General features: G+C 30.7%; 2 protein-coding genes across 3 annotated transcripts in view; both read left to right on the top strand.

The window, feature by feature from the left end:
- The window catches only part of LOC107452630 (uncharacterized), a 479,485-nt gene that overhangs the window by 447,289 nt on the left and 9,738 nt on the right, over positions 1-22,458 (top strand). The window lies entirely within an intron of this gene.
- LOC107452600 (uncharacterized) lies at positions 9,990-18,503 on the top strand. The gene is made up of 3 exons (XM_016069109.3): positions 9,990-10,119; positions 14,220-14,302; positions 17,287-18,503. Exons 2-3 carry the CDS (start codon positions 14,233-14,235, stop codon positions 18,294-18,296), a joined length of 1,080 nt encoding a protein of 359 aa, XP_015924595.2. The 5' UTR covers positions 9,990-10,119; positions 14,220-14,232; the 3' UTR covers positions 18,297-18,503.

Below are 22,458 nucleotides of genomic sequence, written 5' to 3'. Positions count from 1 at the left end.
TAATTTAATGCATAGTGAATATGTGCTGCTGTAGCTTAGTTGGTAAAAACGTCTGTATAGTGAATAGTCTGAATCTCCTCAGTGTCTCTAAAAAAGTATTGAATTTCAATCTTTCTACGGGAGATTCACAAAAAATACGAGTTATTGCTTTTAAGTTTCATAAGCTTTAGAAAATGGTGGTCGTCTGAAATTTGGCGCTGTGGTTTTGTTGGTTAAAGTGCCTGTCTAGGTAGCAAAAGATCGTGAGTTTGAACCTAAATGGTGCCTGCTCACAAGCTCTTAAATTTTTTTCTCCTATGAAAGCTGTACAGAAAATGAAGAGAACTTAGTAATTTGTTGTATAGGACTAAATGTGTTAGCTACGGTCTTTTGTTGATAGTATTTATAAAATTTCAATTTGACAGAATTCTCTTATACCTAACAACAAATTCATAACAAAAAGGCTTTGAAGTTTTCTTGTTGTTGCTCAATTACTTTTATCTATCTTTATTTCTACTACTTTAGAAGAAAAGTAAAAATTATGAATTTGAATGGAAATCCAGAATAATTATGACCACCAAATTTAAATTTTTCCAAACTGCTTTTTTCTTGTCTGAGACTGATTAAAATCCTAAAAGCTTCAAAAAGCGACACTTATTTTTGTACTTTAATTCTAATGATTAGCTATTTTTTTTATCACTGTTCTCTTAACATCAGTATCATATAATTAGCTCCCAATTTTTTAGTTTGTAGAGTAATTTCGTACATATTTAATAATAGTAAAAATGCTTTTGTATACAAAATAAATTTTATTCTAATTATGCATAAAAATGAAATTTCATAAATTTAATGTTGCATAAATATGTCAATAATGAAAAAATGAAAGACATATAATTTAAAAATGTATTTAATTATTTCTTACAGGACTGATGACTGATGAGTTTAGTGAAAGTTTTATTGGCGTATGGATGGTGTTTTCAATATAAATGTAAATAATAGCCATCTCGAGCTCAATACCGGCTTTAGTTCCGGTTAGAAAGTTTGCAATTGCTTACTACAACTTATTCTGCGAGGCGATATTTTCAAACGGATAATTTTGTTTTCAATAAAAGAAATAAATTAGATGATTTCTGAGCTCAAATCTGCCGTATTTCATGAGATATTATTGTTATAAAGTAATTCTGGTGAGTTTGAAGTGAAAATTTGTTTTAGTCATTTATAGATATATTGTTAAAAAAGGTGACATGGTTGCTGGATTTTGAATAACTCGCTTTTTTGTCAGTCCTGATTTGGCCTCTTTCCATTTGTTTATTACTGTTTGTTCTTGTTGCAAGCTGTGCACCATCTTACGTTAATGTTAGCACCTTTAGCAGTGTAAGCACAAGTATTGTTAACATTGTAAAAACAAGTAATAAGTAATCAAATACCACGTTTGCAAGAATCTCAAAACACAATGATCACGTTGTGAGCCAAATAGTTTTAAAATACACTGGAAGCAGTAACCCGGAAGTATAGGCGGTATGGTGTTTGCAGCGTTCCCTAGTGCAGAAAACACCATCCATTGTTTGAAGACAACGTTTTGAAATATTGAAATCAGAAGGAACTGAATAAGAAGCTGGTTGAAAATATTTTAAAATTATTTTTCAAATCCATCTCCACTGCAAAATATTTGCATAGTGTCTACTGCAATGAAGCTGTAAATGGAAACAAAGCCTGTAGAGAAACTTTTACTCCAGAGTTTGACTTATGATCCTTTTCTTTTCCATGAGGAAATTTTATCAGATGAGTTTTTGGTAAAAATAGCCTTCCTCTTTTTATCAGATTACTTAAAACTTAAAATTTCTAATCATGTTGATCCTATTGGTATGCGAATTTTTGATTGCATTGACAAGCGTCTTATAGAATGCTGTAATCTTAACGAATTCTTTTTATTAGGTTGTTTAAATTCATTGGACAATGGATAAGATAATTGATAAAAAGAGTTCATTTAAACAGCTTGTCCACATCAAATTAATAGAAACACTAGGAAATTATTTCAAGCATTTACATTTTTTAACCTGAAAATATTCAATAGAAGATTATATTTTATGGAACACATACTCTCTTAGTTGGAAAGAAGACACAGATAACACCATTACCAGATTGCAATAATCATGGATACTCATTTGTGAAGTCACGTGTAGATTTTGAAACGTAGATGCGTTGGTCTAAAAATTGATCCATCCATGACTTCAACCAGACATTAGCATGAGGCCACAATGATACGCTGAATGTTGCTGTGATGTCCAGGTGTGACAAAGAGATAGACTCTCATATCATTTTCAGCAATTATCACAAGCGATTCTTTTCAACATCTCGTTTAATAGGCTACTTTGCACTACTGTGCCATTGAGCACAATTGATCATAATTTGGTACCTTTGATGCAAATTCCTGTCAATATTTTTGGATTATCTAAACCAGATGTGGTTGACTTGACTTGTGAATTGCCAATAACGCAGTTCATGGACCCATTCACCCACATACAAAGACATTTTGACGTCATGGATTTCATTTCAGAACAACTTCCGTATGAGAATATTCAGGGCTCGTGGGCATGGATGGCATTTGGTCTGAATTGGTTAAAGATTATCAAGAGCTGGTATCGAATGACTCCTCACTCTACTTCTGAACTTGTAATGAAAAGGGCTCATGAAATTAGAAATTTCATCTCTTCACTGGCGAGGGGTTTTTGCAGGTACCTGAAACTTGAGCTATTTACTTAATTGATATATTGGAACCGGTCGCGACTAGGTGCAGTCACAATTTCTTTAATGAATGCCTAAGAAAATGGTTGACTGATTGACTACAAAAATTGCCCTATGTATGAACGCAACACATAAACGAATTGTCGTTTATTATCTTCATATTTTTTTAAGCCAATGAAGTTTTTATTTTTTCGCGTCAGTTTCTTAGGACTATTCTTTCAGTAACACAGTATATTAAAGTATAATTCTTCACGTGATATTAAGATAAATGTTACGTAAGATAATGACATAGGCTTTTAGATTGAAATAATAATAATCAGTCACAACTTTCTAAAAAATCAATGCAGTAAATTTTTTTTACAGCTAGTCTTAAAAACATGTTTTAAGCCGTCAAAAAATTCTGTTTACAATTAAAATTCTTGAAGTTGAACGAGACAATGGAAGATCGCCTAGCCCCAGGAATCAAAGTTAAATAGTTACAAGAATAATTATTTTAAACAAGTTTACATCTCAGTCCCACGAGAAATCCTTTTAAACTGTATTTTTCATTTATCTATTCCGAAATTTATTCTAGATATATTTTAGGATATACATTAGGCGTACTTCGATATACTTTATTTTTTACACAATTTTTTTCTTTTTATTTAAGCTATATAATTTAATGCATAGATAGTATAATTGTAAGCGATGCTTCTAACGCATTTCCTTATTCTCAATGCCTTTATGAAAGAAACAATGGGATAAGTTTAAATAAATAATAGTTAAATTGTTTCTCGTTTTTGCCTTTGAACAATAAAATGTTTTGTTCAGACAGATTTCAATTATGGGATTAATGAAATTGATACAGCTCCTTGGAGTCGTCGCATTCTTTTCTGTAAAAAAGTATTGTACACAGGGGTTCGTTTCAATTGGAAATGAATGAAACAGTCTTTAAGACTCCAAAAATTTATTATCAGAATTTTCTAGAGGATACAGTAATTTCCAGCACTAATATTAGTGCAGCACTCAAAACACAGGCTTCACAATTTCAGACGGGTCAATGAACTCACCAGATACTCGCAGATCAGAATAATACTGCAGTCTTAAACAGACTAATGCTCTACTAATACTCTCTGAGGGGACTCTTATTTATATAGGCTTGGTGACGAAACCCCGGAACTTTCTACACGATTCTAGACAATTCTCGTCTATCTCCTTAAATATTAGTCTTATCGCTTCGAAACTCGAATTTTCCAGAACTATCGTTTTGTCGCCAAATTGAGTTTTCAATAAGAAATGCATTAAGTGCTATTTTCTCTCCAAATTAAGAGGGTTTTTCTTTCAAATTTTCTAATTAAGTTTTATAAAGGGACCGTTTGAGATATTTAGCCTAATAACAAAAGAATATTTGCAAAATTGAACCCATATTTACAAATCCGTAACATTGCCCTCCTCTCAAGGACTGCTCGTCCTGGGCAGTATAATCCCCGAAAAGGAGACAAAAATAATACAGTACTAAACTACATTATAAAATGTAACATTATATAAAACAAACTTTACTAAATAATACACATAGCATTACATGAATAAAATTATTGAGCACACAATAGAAAAATGAATTAATTTTACATTAACATGTAAGTACATTAACATGTTTCTAGGGAAAAGACCATGGTCTAATTAATTTACTCCATGATAAGGGGCTAGCCTATCATAATTACGTTACATTTTATTTTGAAAAAGGTGACTTCCTGATTCGAACCACGACGTCATTCAGCCCTTTGAGAACTGTGTAGTGACCGTCCCAGTTAGACTGTAACTTGGGTAAAAGTTCCTTACTTCAAATTGGGTTTCATAGCCAGACTTTGTCACCTCTTTTGCATGTCCCGTTGCTCTAGTATCTTACCTCGTCTTCATCTTCTTCCGTTGTCATCTTGATCCGCTGACGAGCAAAATTGTGAACATTTTCTCGAAGAGTACTCTTAGGTACTCTTCTGGCGATGAGGGTTCATCAGATGGACAATTGAACAGAAGACCACTAGGAGGACTGAGTTCACGACCAAACAACAACTTAGATGGTGTGTATCCAGTAGTCTCGTGGACAGCACTGCGATATGCAAGCAGGAACCGAGGTAACTTTAAGTTTCAATCTTCTTGATTCCTAGACACAAGAAGTGAGTGGTTATTCAAGATGGTTCGGTTAAAGTTCCTAAACATGCCGTCTGATTGAGGATGTAAGGGCGTTGTTTGAGTCTTGTCTATTCCGAGGATTTGACATAATCCTTTTTTGCTCTACTAAGACCTCCGCTATTGTAGTAGCTTCTTGATGGAGCATGGGATATGCTTCGGGGCACTTTGTAAAATAATCCATGACAAGTAAAATGTATTTGTTGCCACTTGAAGATCAAAGTAAAGGACCTAAGATATCTAGTGCGATTTGCTGAAATGGCGCTCCCACATTATAGCGATGCAATCTTCCACGAATACGTTTCTTCTGTCCCTTCCGAGCTGCACAGTCATCACAAGATCGGCACCATTTCTCTACATTGTGTCTTGACTTGCTAGACTAGAAGCTCTCACGAACCATCATTAGAGTCTTCATTACCCCAAAGCGGCCCCCGGTTTAACTACCATGCAGTTCTTTCGAGATATCTGCAATTCTTGATTTTGGAAGAATAAGCAGCCATTTCAAGTCCCGTTCGGCATCAGATTCCCATTTTCTGTATAACACGTCATTTCTAGTACAGAGTGAGTTCCAAAGAGCCCAATACTGTTTAGTAACTCCATTGTAGGTGGAAACGTCTTGCCAACTTGGTTTTATATTTGAAGATTCCTTCGTTGCAAAAATAAGTTTTATATCAAGATCTTCCAATTGTGCCTATCTTTCTCCTTCATCACTCCATGGATCAGGTTTCGATGTCGTTGAAACATGTGCTTGAAACCTGTCGTTAGAACCAAAAAATTCTGTGCTTTGCTAAGTTACTTAGCAAAGCGCAGAATTTTTTGGCTGAAATTTCTTCTCAATTCTGGAGCAATATCGCCAGCTTTCATTGCAGGACTTCCTCAATAATGCGTCGGCAATTTCTGATCGTTTTGCGTTCTCTCGAACTGTGGATATCTTGTAAGATACTTTCCAACAGTTTTTTCAGGTTAGCGCTTGAATCTGTGGCTGAAACTGCTCTGACGGAGTGGCGGCTTTTCCGTGAGGCTTGCTGAGCTACCTCAATCTCATGTGCGGAGACGAGAGCTGATCTTATGTCATTCACATTGGCCAGTCTAAGAGCCTTTTGCATCTTTAGATCCCGCACAATGTCTATGAAATATTGGAGAGCTAAATCTTGACGTACTTTAGGAGAACAGCCTGAAAATGCAAGATGTGACAATTGTTGAATATAAGCTGTCAATTCTTCGAGACTTATACAGCTGCTCGTTGATAGCGGGACTTCAGTTGTAGTCGGCTGAGTTCTCTAAAGCATTTTTTCGCAAAATCGCAGCTTCAATGCATTTGAAAGGGTTTCAAAATCATGGCGCTGCTCTTCAGTGAGTGTTCCCAAGAAGTCGGTAGCATCTCCTCGTTAAGTAGCAGCGAGATGGAAATCCTTGGTATTCGAGTCCCATCCGTTAGCTTCAGCTACAATGGAGTATTGAGTTTTGTATACTTTCCAAGATGATTTCCCCACAAATGTAGAAGGTTTGAAAACAGCTGGAGATGTTGAAAGTATTAATTTATTTTCTAAAGTAATTGGCTTGGATTCTAGTGTTTTTTTAGGCGTTTCATTTTCAAATCCAGTTTTTTTTTTAAATCAAAATCTTCCTCATTTTTATCCATTCTTTCTTCTACTGAATTCATTCCATTTTCCACAACTTTTAACTTCTCCTGAAGAATTTCCTTTTTACTGGATATTTCTCTTTTAATTTCTTTCTGGTTGGCGTCCAACTCGGCTTCCACCTTCTCTTGACTCATCTGTTCTTGGCTGATTTTCATCTGTCTTCTGGAGCATATCCACCAGTTTATCCGCAGCCATTTTTCTTGTAACTAGCAATCATTTCCACTCCGATTCTGGCACCAAACATTACCGAGAATAGGGTTTTGTGTTAATTGGAGATGAATGAAACAGCCGCACAGGTTTCACAATCTCAGATGGAGCAATAAACTTTCCAGAGACTCGCAGATCAGAATAGTATTGCAGACACAAACAGACTAATACTCTACAACTACTCTCTGTGAGGCACAATCCTATTTATATAGGCTTGGTGACGAAACCCCGGAACTTTCGATATGATTCTAAACAATTCTCGTTTAACGCCTTAAATATTAGTCCCATCTCTTCGAAACTCGAATCTTCCCGTCGCTAAGTTGGCAAAAATGTTGCCAAACCGAGTTTTCCATGAGAAATGCATAAAGCGTTATTTATCTCTAAATTACGTTAGAATTACGCTATTTTTTCTCAAATTTTCTAATTAAACTGCATATTGAGATCCATTTGAGATATGTAGCCCAATAACGAAAGAATATTTACAAACTTTTACGCACATTAGAGTATATTAACTTTCTCGCTGCGTAATTTTTTTTTTTTTTAAATAGATTCAAATATTGCATATTTCGAATCAACTTTTAAATTAGGGTTAAAATAATCGTAATTTTTTTTTTCTGTCAAAGAGTTTAGATCATAAAAACAAATGCTGTTGGAAAAGGAAATTGATAAAACGCATATATTAATACGTGATAATTAAATTAATAACAGATTAAATTTGAACGACATTAAATTTTTTTCGTATAATTTTTAAATTCCTTACATTTTCAAAATTTGCTATACACATGTTAGATTAAGCTGAATTTTTACTATAATAATCACTGTCTGATTACGTTGGGATCGCAGACAAATACGGTTTTATGAAGCTGACGCGGCAGATTTACTCAATAAATTTTGCTCGCAGGCATTTTTCATGCATAAAATCGCCAGCTATTTGTCGAATTTCTTTTTATTGTAAATTCCACTTTTCCATGATTCATATAACGTACATAGCGAGTTTCATCGGCTACTGTTAATCAGAACTGATTCAATGTGGGTCTAAACAGAGTAACTTTAATTATAACCACCATGTATGTACCACTTGCTAAAAATTTATATTGCTGCGTAAGAATATTTGCAAGCAAAGTATATATTATTTAAGACTTGCAAAAATCTTATCTCTAGCCGTGAATGTTGAATCTGTTGCAAGAAGCTAGTTTTATATTGAGATCTTCAATAAAGGGACGTAGTGGATTTAAGGCTTTTTTGAACCCAATTCAGAAGACTAGGACTTTTGAATCAAGGACTTTTGAATCAAGTATCAAAACAAGCTTTACTTCGGGTTTGTTCCTGTTGAAAAAAAAATAATCCTTATTTATTTTTTTAAAAGCAGAGAACCGAAAGTTTCTTAGTTAAGTTTCTGAAAATATGTGCGTGAGTGTTAAAAAATGTCTTTTACATTTTTTTTTTAAATATTTTTCTTTTTTTTTGTAAATAATATTTGTTTGAGTGTATAAAAAAATTGTAGTTTTCATAAACCTTTGTTTGATATAAAGAAGAACAACTTCAATTATAAGTAGAGGAACGTAGGGTAAGACTTGGTTGGCTAAAATTTGAAGGCCTGCGGAGCTACAATCGTCTCGGGGACCGGGTTTGTTGAGGGGACGACCAAAATTTCTTACAAAGAAATATAGTGTTTATCTTTGTTCAGAATGGGATGCAGTTATCTTCTTCCTCCGCTGCACTACAGTTTTCGTGGTCCCAGCATAGACACACATCAAGGTGGGGATCGTGTAGTATCGGTTCTTATCCCGAGAGCTGAGATTCATGAAGCATAACAAAATTGTACTACTATTGAACTAAATCTATATTGTTTGATAGGTTATGAATCTTTAATAAACGCATATTCAGATGGAATAAAAATAATTGTGTTACTGTACTGACCAAAAAGTAAGATTGGTCTAAACACTAAGGAACATTAGATAGTTGACATAGTAAAATAAAACTTTTTGGAATCTGTGGGGGTGGTAAATTAATATTTAGGTAATAAAAAAATGCTTTCGAAATTCGTCGAGTGAGGAAGGTGAATAAAAATCATCAAAACCAGTTTAATTGTCTGATGAAACTTGGAGGTATTTCTAATAACCGCCGTTTTCTCCGAGAAGTAAAACATATTTTGATATTTTCAATTCCGCTTTACTCAGTTGGAATTTGTTAAATTTCGATAGCGTTTTTTTTCCTTGCTTAAATGTTAATTTGTGCCTCCGAATGTGTATACTTATTTTATGTTACTTCACTTTTGATAAAGATTTTAACAATAAACATTAAGAGTTGCCATTAGAGTACACCCTGATTGCAAAATATATAAATATTTTAGCATTTTAAAGATTTTAATGCATATTTACTGATAAGATTCATGTTTTTTAATTTATTTTCTCTAATTTTTCGGTAATTCGTGATTAAAAGTAATCAAAGTAAACATAGAATTCAGCTGTTATTTTTGAAAGTGGAATAAGTCCATTTTGAGTTAAAAATGCGTTAATAATCATGGTTGCATATTGATGCTTCATCCAGTTATAGTATTAAAATTATCAACCAAATTGATTAACCTTTGCAAATATTTTTAATGCATTCAAGCATTAAGACTCGGATTTGAAGTACTTGCCAAATGTGCTTAAACCACTTTCAAAAATAATATTACAATTATCGATTTAACCCTTTGACACTGACGGGACAGCAGTGTCCTTTTTTTTATATTTTTCTCTGACGCTCTAATTACAAACAAAAATATCTTTTGTTACTTTTTTATTTTAAAAACTGTCTAATAGTTGCTGAAAATTTTTTTTTTAGAATATCGGAATTATATTTAAAATATTAAATCCAAAATATTAAATCCAAAATAAAGTAGTTTGATTTTTTTTTTATTTAAGTTCAAAAATTCATTAATAATTGATTTCATAAGTTTAAAAAATTTCAACGATAAATAACTGTTTTCTTAGATCCAAATAAGTGCAAATTTGAAAAATTATTTTGAAGGGAGCCGTGTTTGGAAGATTTTACTTTAATGCAGAAAAAGACACCGGTGTTTCATGCTGTATTTCATAACCATAAAATATTAAAATGCTAAATATAATATTTTTTTCTTATTTTGACCTAAATTAATACAAAATAATGAAAATATGAAACATTCTACGTCAGAGGTTTTACTCAAACATTTATTTCTGGTGCTCGAAAATACAAATAACGTTTCTACACTCTAAGATTATCAGAGTATATTATTTTGTTATCAAGAACTGATTTCTAGAACAGATGTGAAATCTCATGAAATTACTAAAACTTACGATAAATCGGGACATTTTTTAAATTTACTGATAGGAATTACTTGAATCCCAGATCTCTTCAAGTAAGCATTGATTTTATCTTCTATATCAAATAATTTTTAGTTTTATTTGATGGATTTAAAAAAAAAATCTGTCACAATGTTTATTTCGTTAATTCCCACGTTTTTAAACATATTTTTATTCATGCCAAAACAAGAACTTTATTTTGTCAGTGATTATTCCGTGAACATAAGCGACCGGCAAAGTTAGAGTTTCAGTGAATCTGATAAAGCATATTTATTTATTGGAAGTGACATCAGAATCTTTTAACGAATTATTTTGGATGAAATATTCTACTTAGTTATAATTCGTTATAATAATTCATTAATAATTATAATTCGTATCCTTAATGGAAAAAAATCACACATTAATCAGAATTTTAATGCAACAAAATTAAATTTATGTGTTTAAAATAGTTTCAAGTTTAAAGCTATAAGGAAAAAAAATATTTTTTTTTTACAAAATTTACTATGCTTTTTGATTATTTTCTTTTTTTTTAATAACCGTATGTCAACATTAGAGAAATACCAGCAAAATCGCACACATACATTTTTTTTCCGTTCGCTCAAAAGAAGATGATAAATATAAATGCTAGAAAATAATGAGCCCCCTGCAACATTCTAAATGTTTCACAGTTTAGTAACTCTAAATGAGCCTACAAATATTAAAAAAAAATTATGCTTGAAAATAATGATCCTGCACCATTGTAAATATGTGGATATTTAATAATGACGCAACACCATTTTATTTACTTAACACTTGAAAGACTGAACGTTGCTGTATACCTAGAAAGGCTGAAGGGGCTAGTTTGGCGCCTTCCAGACTGTTTGCGTGTAGATCAATTAGATATCCAAAATCTTAAAATATAAAGGGGCTGAATTTCACCCCATCTGTCTCTCTAGTGTTAAAGTTCCCGTCTTAGTGAGATGTTCGCAAGGGTAGTATAGAAGAAAAAAAGAGTATTCATGCAGAAAAATAAATTTATGAAATGTATAACCGTGTGCGCCATATAGCCCTTGGCGGTTGAATTGGTGGCTCCAAACCACCAATTCTTATTATGTACCAACAAAATGCGTCGCAAACCATTAGCCAGCCTGATACAACAAAAAAAAAAAATAATAATGATTACCAATAACAACCCTACGAATATAGCTACATTTTTTAAACAAGCGTTGTCTACGCTGACAAACACGTGCGAAGACGTTCACAAGATTTTATTTTTTAAAAAAGGAAATCAATTCACCGTATGCAGTTTCGAAAAATAGGATAACATGCAATTTATGGCAATTTTTATACAAATCTCATAAGTCTCGAGTTAGCTAACCCGTGTACTACTCATATTATGAAAATGATTCAAGCCTTCTTAGCTGACATTTTCGGACACTTTTCTAGATAAGAGTAACAAGAAAAAACTAGTTAGAAGGCTGAAAGATATATTCGATTTACTAATATAACATTCTAAAAAATATTCGCATCTATCACAGAAGGAATAGACATATATTCTTTAACATTTGACGCAGAATTTCTATTAAATATATTTTTCATTATTTTGTATTAATTCAGATCAAAATAAGCGAAGAATATTATATTTAGCATTTTAATAATTTATGGTTATGAAATACAGCATTAAAGGTAAAATCATTCAAACACGACTCACTTCCAAACAATATTTTTTCAAATTTGCAGTTATTTAGATCAAATTAAAGTAGTTATTCATCATTAAAATTTCCTTAATTTGCAAAATGAATTATTGATAAATTTTTGAACATGAACGAAAGAAAATTCAAACTACCTTTTCTGGATTTTATATTTTAGTACAAATATAATTGCAATATACTATCAGACTTATTCTAGTGACTATAAGACTGTTTTTTATCATTAAAAAATACCAAAATACGTTTTTTCTTGTAATTAGAGTATCAAAATATATGTATATAACGTATATATTTTTTAAAAAATATACATATATATGTCAAAGGGTNAATTTAATGTGTATATATATATATATATATAAAAATATAATATAATATAATTCCCATAATCTAGCATATTTTTTATTAACAATCAAACTGTTTTTTATATTTAAATAATATCAAAATATATTTTTGCTTGTAATTAGAACGACAGGGAAAAGAAAAATTAAATAAATAGGGCACCGATATATAATAAAAATTTATATTAATATGTAGATAATACAAAATAATTTATATTGCGTCGTATAGCATTTTGTTTAAAAACTATAATTAAAACATTTTTAAATCTCCTATTTGAGAGTTTGAAGCTTTTGATAAAAATAATCTGAATTGTATTAGAAATGCAGAAAAAACTTATTGAGCACAAATAAAATTTGTTAAAAGATAAACTGCCGCTTCAATCTAAGAAACTTTTTCGTTTTGGCTCTGATAATGATATGTACGTACTTCTTTTGTTTATTGTATTGACACGGCTGAACTATTTTTACTTGTATTTGTTACGTTATTTCCTGTGTTTCCTATTCCAAACTCTAAGATAATTCTAATTTTTCCATATGATCTCATCTTTAGCATAAGTTATTTTAACCACTTTGACGCAGGTGGACACTGGTATCCTTTATATATATGTATATATATTTTTTCTTATGCTCTAATTACAAGCAAAAATATGTTTTGGTTATAAAAAACACGTTAATAGTTACTAAAAAAATCTGTTCGATTACCGGAATTATATTTGTATTAAAAAATAAAATCCAAAAAAAAGTAGTTCGAAAAAAAAATTGTTTTCATCCATATTCAAAAATTTATCAATCATTGATTTTGTAAATTAAAGAAATTTCAATGGTGAATGACTTGCTTCTCTTAGATTTAAATAAGTGCAAATTTGAAAAATTTTTGTTTGGAAATGAGCTGTGCGTCGTGCTTTGAAAATTTTACCTTTAATGTAGAAGAAAACACCAGTGTTTCAAACTGTATTTCATAGCCATTAATTATTAAAATGCTAAATTTATTTTTTTTATATTTATTTTGATAATGAAAAAAATATGAATGATATGTGGAATATAAATTATGCTTCAAAGGGATGCTGCATTAAATTAAACCAATAATTTAATGATGCCATGCTTAAATTTTAATTTTAAAGTTCGTTCTCAAATGTAATGAAATGTTATTTCCTGCTGTAATCTTAAAAGAAAAAAAATGCGCCGTTCCTTTATAAATTTTAGGATCGCATAAAAAAATATATATAGATTTATTTTGAATGTTTTGAATGTTTTTTTTTTTATTTATTAGAGGAAAAATAATTTATTTTAACTTATTTCAGACTACAGAAAATTAAAAAAAATTGAATGTGTAATTGATAATAGTATGTTAATTCAAAAACTAACTTACTATTTTGTTTTAAACAAATTTACTGTTAATTATACAGAAAAAGAAGAGCCAGCTTTAGGTTAATTACGGTGTAAATAATGCCAGACGCATGTCTGTTAACGAACTGACTGAGCATCATTAAATGTTAGTAAAACGTCAAGAGACTAATCTCTTCACGAAAAATCAGTTGTTAAAAATGATATTGAATAGTCGTGATCACAGATCATTGTAGGGATTTGTCAGTTCTAATGCTAAAAAAAAAAAAACTCTCAGACTAATGGAAAGCTATAGAGATATCAATGATATAGAGAGTTTAAAATTTATTATCAAAGCTTCAGTAAAATGAAGTTGACGTATAATGATTTATAAAAAAAAAAATATCCAGGGTGCCCACCGGCAAGTATGGTGGTCAGGAAGCTGACCTTAAGTCAGAAAGGTCCCGTATTCGAATTTCGGATAAGACGTGGATCTTCTTTCCTTTTCTTCTCTGAACTATCTGCCCTTACTGTGGGAGCAACGATGGCCCACCCAATATAGTGATACAATACCTACCTTTCTGATACCCGAATGATGAAAATCAATATACTGGTGGGCATTGAAGAAAAAAAAAAAACAAATCCGTGTTTGATGTACCAGTTTTTGGGTTGTGGGTTTTTGTTAGAAACTAATTGCTGTTTGACATTACGCTGTTGTCTCTTATTAACTGTTTTTGAAATTGAAATAAAGAAAAATTTTACAATTTTAAAAAATATATATATACATAATTTCTTTTAATGTTTCAGATTCAGAAAAATAATGCATTCCTTTCATGTGGCATTGATATTTGCCAGCACAATATTGCTTTTTATATCTAAAGGAAGTTGCCGTAAGTAAGAAAAAAGAGTATATATATATATATATATATATATAACTTAATGTTATCTCTAACAATTACCTTTAACTTTTCTTCGTTTCTTCGGACAATCAAACTAGTTTTGTAGTTTTTTATTCCACTTTCTTCTTTAATCATTCCTTTGTTTTCTTAGGTTTAAATATTAATTTTCAAACTCCAATCACTCTAATTTCTTACCTTCATGTTTTACAAGGATTCTAATGAGATACAATTCGGGTGGTGAATACGGAACACCTTGCATAAACCAAACAAACGTATATTTATGTATAAAAAAGACTACTGCTAATGAAATAAATGTTGAGCGTACGTTTCTTCTGAATTATGAATACTGACCATTCCTGCTAGTTAATAAAAAATATAACTTTTAAGGAAAGTTAATTAGTTTCATAATTTATTTGTAACAATTCGAAATATTTTCAGTAAAACAAAAGCTTTATGGAAATGCATAGTTCAAGAATTTTTCAGGTGGCATCAAATTTAAATAGCTCGCAAGATCTTACATATTATTTGAATAATGTATTTAATATTTAAAATTATAATTCCGAGTGAAGGCGATAATAATTTTACATTTTCTAATTGCTTGAGGGACATATTCAAAGCAATAAGATTCGTGATCTAATTGCCAGAGTACAGATGATTTAAATTATCTATTTATACCCCAGGGTAATTTTACGACTCCATTTAAGAGTAATATATCCATAATTGTCGCAACCATACTAGNCAATTAATGTGCAACAGATATCTAATTGTTAAGATATAAAACTTTAAAAACGTTGGTATTAAAACTTACATAGTAGGGCACAAAATGTTCAATGACAAAATTGAGGTTTGCTTGCTGCAACCACCAGAGAATAGATATTTTACATTTCAAATTTAAAATTTACAAATGTGTGTGTAAATATTTTCGTCCAAAATGAGTGGTTTCAAAAAGTTAAATCGGAGAATTTCTTCGAGAAAGTTTCTGATACACACATGCTAAATTATATTCACAAAATACAAAAAAATGAAATGAAAAAGAGCAACATACACGATTATTTTTGTATTTGAATAAATATTTTCTTGGATGCAAAACCTGAGAAATAATTTTTTTTGCACCGTTGGTATGATAAATTTCACAGAAACGAAGAAATTACGTTTTTATTAACGAGAAAAGTATTTTAAACCCATATAGATTTTTTACGAAAATTGTCAGCAAAAAAATGACTAATATATTTTAGTTCGCGGGCCACAAAAAAAAGCTTCGCGGGCCGGATGCGGCCCCCGGGCCGCCAGTTGGAAACCACTGCTCTAAAGCAATCGATTGAGCTATATTAAAGGTAGAAGACTTGCAGCCCTTTGTTGAAAAATTCATTAAGCGTTTGAGTCTCTGCATCGCTGCAAAAGACGGCCACTTTAAAACTAATTAAATTTATTTATGAGTAAAAGTGTATTTTTATTATTATTTCTTTTATTTTGTTTAGCTATTTATTTTTAACTAAAAATACATTAAAAATTGTTTGTCTGCTTTTTTTTCCTTCCGCAACCTGTAGTTCAAATTCATTTGTTCTAACTTATTGTAATTTACAAGGAGAAAAAATGACAAGTTTAAAAATATACAAGTTTATAAAAAAATACAAGTTTAAAAACTAAAACTTTCTTCCCAAGAAATTTCGTCGCAAAAGTCTTCTGATTATAAGTTTTTGGAACTTTTATCAGTTTAAATGTTTTTTTTTTCCATTTCCATTTAATAAATGTAAAAACTTTTCCGACTGCTCAAGTCTGTATTGCATACTAATCGTTTTGTTACTCGTAGACAGCTAGTGAGAAGTGGACGAAATAACCATAATTTTCCTATGAACCATAGGGTTACATTGTCTCAATAAATAAATAAAAATTTCATGAAAACTAAGGTATGAATATGTCCTTCAATGGTTATTTTTATAACATAAATAGAAATAATATGAATTACTTGCCTGAAATTAGTATCACCTTCACGGATCAAAAATCTCTAAGTTATTGGAATTGCTTGCTCAGCGTTCACTTAACAAACTATTTTTCTATGATAAACTATCACTAAATGGCTAAAATTTGCCCCAAGTTTGCAAGCATTAAAAGACCCTTGTTATTTATAGAGCCCTCAAAGAGCAATAAATAATTGCTCTTTGAATGAGCAAGATAACTGCAGTTGATGATGAATATTTGTGTGGATAGCTATATAATGATGCAAATAGTAGTTGTTTCATCAGTATTTGAAATTTCTAAAAATACTTTTCACCAAAAAACCCAAAAATTGTGTGTTTATTTCTTTTTGACATTGAATTATAAAATATGTTCTATTTTTACGTCGCTAGTTTAAATTTTAAAAAAATGTCCTCCATATTTAATAAGTCTTAAAGTTTCTGAAAAAAAAATCTTTTTATTAATTGTTCATTATAAAGAGATTTCTAAGCCTGAGAATAATATATGGGTTGATCCATAATGACTTCTCTTGATAATATGTAAATAAGAAGTAAAAAAATATTCACATTTCTGGTCACAAATTAAATAATTATGGAAAAAAATTGTTTCTAACTATGACTAATTATTATTGAGTTTAGGAAGAGCAAAGAAGGAATTAAAATAATCAAAATCAAGTTTATTTTCTAGTGATAGTGGATTGTTTTATCTAAGAACAGTCTTTAAGCTCTTTCCTCAAGTAAACTAGATTTAGATAACTTTTTAAATTTCAATACAACTTTTGCTCTGATATACTTCAGTGATTGGTCATGTTTCGAAAACGATTTTGTTCTTTCTCATACAATTATTAATTTTCAACTCTTGATGTGCATTGTTATTTATTTGACATCAATCATTAATGGAGTTTAAAAAATAACGATAATTACAGTAATTAAAAACACATAAGTTAAGAGAAATGTTGAATATGTAACCATTATGATTACTGTGCTCAAACTTACAAAATAAATTTTTTTTTTCTCTAGTTAGTATATTTGACGAGGATGATGATGAAGTTGAAAGAGGAGATAAATTTATAGATGATCTTCTCAAAGACATGTTTCATGAAAGAGGTCATGAATATGATCCATACAAGTTAGAAGATAGTCGAATCGCTTTTAGTAAAAAGGTTATGTTTGTAAATGTTTCAGGAGAAGCTAAATTGCATAATGGTTACATAGAAGGTCTTAAATCGTTGCATCGTCCAGATCATTGTTCTCTAAAAGAACAAGATGATAGATTGCGTGTATCAGCAGATTTAGGAGCTGGAATATTAGATTTTTATTATGATGGCACAGTAAAATTTATGAATTGGGGACCAACCATAAGATGCCATGGAGAAGTCGCATATGTTGAAACCCACATGGAATTTACTGTTGATGCAAAAACAGGAAAAGGTGGAAAGCTAACAACATTTACTATTGATGACATGAAAGGAATGAAAGTTTCAATTACTGGTCTTGGTCCACTAAATTGGGTTTTGAATTATATGGTAAGTGGTGTGACTTCTTTGTTCAAGGGATATCTAAGGGGTCTGTTGGAAAAACAAGTGAGAAATCATATTGCAGAAAGATTGCCAAACTATCAATTTCCTGTTAAAGGAGTTGATCCCACTCAACCTCCAGAATCAACCCTTCAGCCTGAGACAGAACCAGAGCCTGAGACAGAACCAGAGCCTGAAACAAAGCCAGAACCTGAAACTGAACCAGAACCTGAAACTGAGCCGGAACCTGAAACTGAACCGGAACCTGAAACTGAACCAGAACCAGAAACTGAACCAGAACCAGAAACTGAGCCAGAACCTGAAACTGAGCCAGAACCTGAAACTGAACCGGAGCCTGAAACTGAACCAGAGCCGGAAACTGAACCAGAGCCAGAAACTGAACCAGAACCTGAAACTGAGCCAGAACCTGAAACTGAACCAGAACCTGAAACTGAACCAGAACCTGAAACTGAACCAGAACCTGAAACTGAAGCAGAAGGTGATTCAAATTAAAAACTGTCATCTACGGAAATTTATGTAGGAAAATGTTGATAGTTATCATTTTTCATTAGGACAAACTGCAACTATCATACTTTTCTTTCGAAATTACTTTTAAAAAACTTGTTACTGAAAGTATTGTACTGTATAAAGCGAAATTATCACAGTATCAAATTAAATTTACCTCAGTTCAAATGCTAAATAAATTTCTGTATTTATAAATTGACTGTTTTGTCTAATGCTTAATAATAAATCATATATACTTCATTATTTCTTAAAACGGTGCTGTGACATGGCAATGTAAATGGTTTTTAGCATACAATCATTAAATAATACTTACTGATAATTTAGGGCCTGTAAGTGTTAAACATGTATTTATATTTCTATAGAACATTGAAATTAATTTTTAAATATCTCACATACTCATGCCTAAAAGCTAAGGAACAAACATATAGTCGCGGATAATTCGAGAAATAGTGAACTAAATCAAAAATAATTTTATATGTAACTACACCAAGGTATGAGAAAAACGGTAATAGTAAAAAGGCAGTTATAACTACGATGATAAAGGATCATATTAATAACAACTCAAAATCATAAGTTATCGGGCATTACAACAACATAAACGAAAAATTATATAACAAAATGGCTTTATGGTGGGTTTTATATGAGATATGATACCTCCTGATGGAAATGAAGGTCAATTTTCCAGAATAATATCTAAAAGTAAAGTAAACCTCGATAATTTTAAAATAGATTATAATTTCTTTTATTATCTCAAGCGAATTAAAGATCAGGAGAAACCGAAAATTTTAAATATCTTCCTGACCAACAACTTTGACCATCAATTAAAAAAATCAATCCTTAAAATAAAATTGAGGAATATTGTCTTAAATAAGTTTTAAGAGAACTTCTTCAATTATAAAAGACTCAAATAATTTCACTACTCAACTTTTATAGATAACACTGTATACATGTTAAATAGTTAATAAATACACATGAATTATTGCATTTGACATTTCGAAAAGAAGAAAAAAAAATTCGAAACTCACCAAGAAAGAGACAAGATGGCTCGAGGGAAAGTATTTTTCAGTGATGAGCTCAAGCAAAACTCTTTATGATTTCCTCTTTATGATTTCCTCTTCATGATTTCGTTTGAAATCTGAAGTTGCGCTTCTCAGTGGTTTCTTATTAATAATTCTTAAAAAAAGAACCCCCCCCCCAGAAAATTTCCACAGAAAGAGTGAGTGAGTGATGTAAATTTTCAGCGCAAGAGCCATGATTTGGCTATACAGCGCCTGCAACTATGTTAAAAGTTTATATAACTTAGTTAAAATTTAATCATTAGGTTAAAATTTATAAAACTTGGTTAAATTCCAAGCACAAGGTTAACGCTTTAACTTTTTCTTGATTACAATAAAATATGAATTTTAAAAAATTTACTTTTGTCTTGATTATTCCGTTTTAAATATCATTTCTTTTTGAAAAGAAAAAGATGCACGATTTCTTTTTAATTAATTAAAATGGCACTATAAAATTTCCTCGTTATTTATATTACAATTTAAATTAAAATCAAACATAACTTAGAATATTTTCAGTGTTTGGTTGCTAACAAGCAAACGGTGAATGGTTTTTGAGCAAAAAGAGAAAGGGGCAATATGTGTCAGTCAACCCCAAGAGGGGGGCAATGGTTCACAAAAGGTTGGGAACCACTGGTCTACACTAATGCACTAACTAGCATATATGAGATCTCCCCCTTGAACCATTAAGATTAAGTTTTAGTAAGTGAAGATCCGATCACAGGTTCAAAGGCTGTTCAAAGCAATTAATTTTTTATTTAATTATTAATTTTTGTCACTGAACATACCTTTAACACTAACTCAGAAATTTTTAAAATTCTTTTCAAAGTTGACGAACTTCAATGTCAGCCACCTGCATGTCAACTAATCAAATGCTGTATTATAGAAATTTATGATAATTAAGGATTATACTTCAAGGAAAAAGTTCGCTAATATAAATAGTTTTGAAATATGAAAAAAATTAAAAAATATTCATATTTGGGACAGAAATTAATATTTAAGTGAAAGAGAATTAAACACGTTATCATTATAATCTGCGAATCACTATTCAGGAAAGTGAGATAAAAAGCATCAAAAACAGTTAAATTGCTGGATAAAACAGGGATGTGCCTCAAATTATCGTCTTTTAGTTCTTCTCTGCTGCCCCTTGCAATTAAACAGCCTTTGAAGTTTTCAATCCCACCTTTCCCAGTAGGAATTTGTTTGATTTCGATAGTATTTTAGTTTGTTCCTAGTTTAAATATTAGTTTCTAACAACAATATTCTAAACATGAGTATTAAAGATAGACTTTTGTATACTTCTTAGTTATAAAAACTGATACTAATTGCTAAAACTATGGTTCAAAAAATTATTGTTTTGATAAAATTGACATAGTTGAAAATGTTAAGGTTCGTTAACAATTTTAATAATAAAAAATAGTTTAAAAATAATTAAACAGCTTGGTGCGGTGAGAACTGCATTGCCATCTTAGGGAGGTCCATACATTTTATTAATACCTCCACAAGTGCTATTTTACTGAACCATTTTTGGACTATCTTGCTTTGATGATAATTAGCTCACGATCTTGAGTTTAGGTCATAACTTTTTGTTATCCTTGGTTTTTTCATGCTTGATGCATTTTCATATAAAATTTAGCCTGATTTGGTTATCCTCAAAACAATGTGCTTATTCCTTAATTTTTGGACATGTCCAAACGAACAATAATTTAATCCTTCTATCCCTTCTTTAAACAATTTTAATACTGTTTGTCTAAGATAGGTACTCTGACCGCCACTAAGTCTGTGGCAGTCTGGTGCTATGGAAACAAGAAGAGGGCATTTTAAGGAGGGAAGCTTCGATAAAAGAGGTCTCTTCTCTCGCCGAAACCAGTCCTGAAGAGGGATCCCGCATCCCTACTTGAAATTATCATACCTCGTTACCATAGTCACCGCCACAGCTCCAGACGAATGTCTGGCAGAGTACCTATTTAAGACAAACAGTACATGAAACTTAAAGAAAAAAATATTTAGAATATGATTTAGAGTACACTTATATCAATAACAACTGGACTATTATCAAAATGAATTTTGTTCAACTACTTTTTAGTATATACTTTGATATAATAAAATAAGTAAAATATGAAAACTCTCCTAGCGTATTCAGTTTTTTTTATACCATTCATCATCGCTATTCATCATTGAAATATTTTCAATTTACAAAATCAATTATTGATAAATTTTTAAATATGAGTGAAATTTTTTTTTCTTTCTTGGATTTTATATTTTAGTTCAAATATAATTCCGATAATCTGAGAGATATTTTTTTTATTACTGTAAGATTGTTTTTTATAATTAAAATATATATGTTTGCCTGAAATTACAGGGCAGGAAAAATAAAAGTGACATCGGTAAAAAAATATCATCTGCGTCAAAGGCTTAAAAAAAAGGGTAAAGATTGAAAGGTTAAAAAAGGCTGCGTAAAAGGTAAGCTAAAACGATTTCTATTGGTCTGAACATAGTAATTTGTTTAATTAAAAAAGGAAAATTTTATATATATTTTTTCATAAAGCATTTTAATTAACGTTAGTAAAACACAAGTGTTAGATTAAGTGCAAATAACTGTATCTGATAAAAATTTAAAAAACGTCACCCCTCCAACGTTGCCCTCATAAGCACATTTAAATTACTAAGATTTTCTGATTTTAATCTAGTTCTTCAGACCCTGAACCTTCAGTAAACCTACAGAATGCTGGCAGGCAGATTTTTGAGTTAATTATAAAATTCCTTTACTATTATTCATTTATTATTATTCTGTCACTCATGGAAATGATTTTAAAATTTCAGCCTTTTAACTTTCAATGTATCACCAGTATTCCAATGGAAATAGTTTTAGTTCAAAGAAATATTAGATAAGGTTATAATAAAATAGAAGAGTAAAGTTCTGGCAAAAAAGAAGTTGGTATATTGCAGGGTAAAACAATCTCGATATTTTATGGAAATAAAAAAATGTTTGCATTCAGATAGTACGATGCTTTGAAGTTTTGCATAAAATTAATAAAATGCTACTTAAGTTAATAGCTTTTCTTTTATATATATATATATCATAGCTATAAAATCTA

The sequence above is a fragment of the Parasteatoda tepidariorum genome, chromosome X1 (assembly GCF_043381705.1).
Source record: "Parasteatoda tepidariorum isolate YZ-2023 chromosome X1, CAS_Ptep_4.0, whole genome shotgun sequence".
In the NCBI taxonomy this organism is placed as follows: domain Eukaryota; kingdom Metazoa; phylum Arthropoda; class Arachnida; order Araneae; family Theridiidae; genus Parasteatoda; species Parasteatoda tepidariorum.
This window is presented reverse-complemented; position numbering and strand designations above follow the sequence as displayed.

Excerpts from the sequence above, each read along its gene's own strand:
- LOC107452600 (XM_016069109.3), top strand. The coding sequence starts at position 14,233 with ATGCATTCCTTTCATGTGGCATTGATATTTGCCAGCACAATATTGCTT. Across the intron at positions 14,303-17,286 it reads TATATCTAAAGGAAGTTGCC|TTAGTATATTTGACGAGGAT; the intron begins GTAAGTAAGAAA and ends TTTTTTCTCTAG.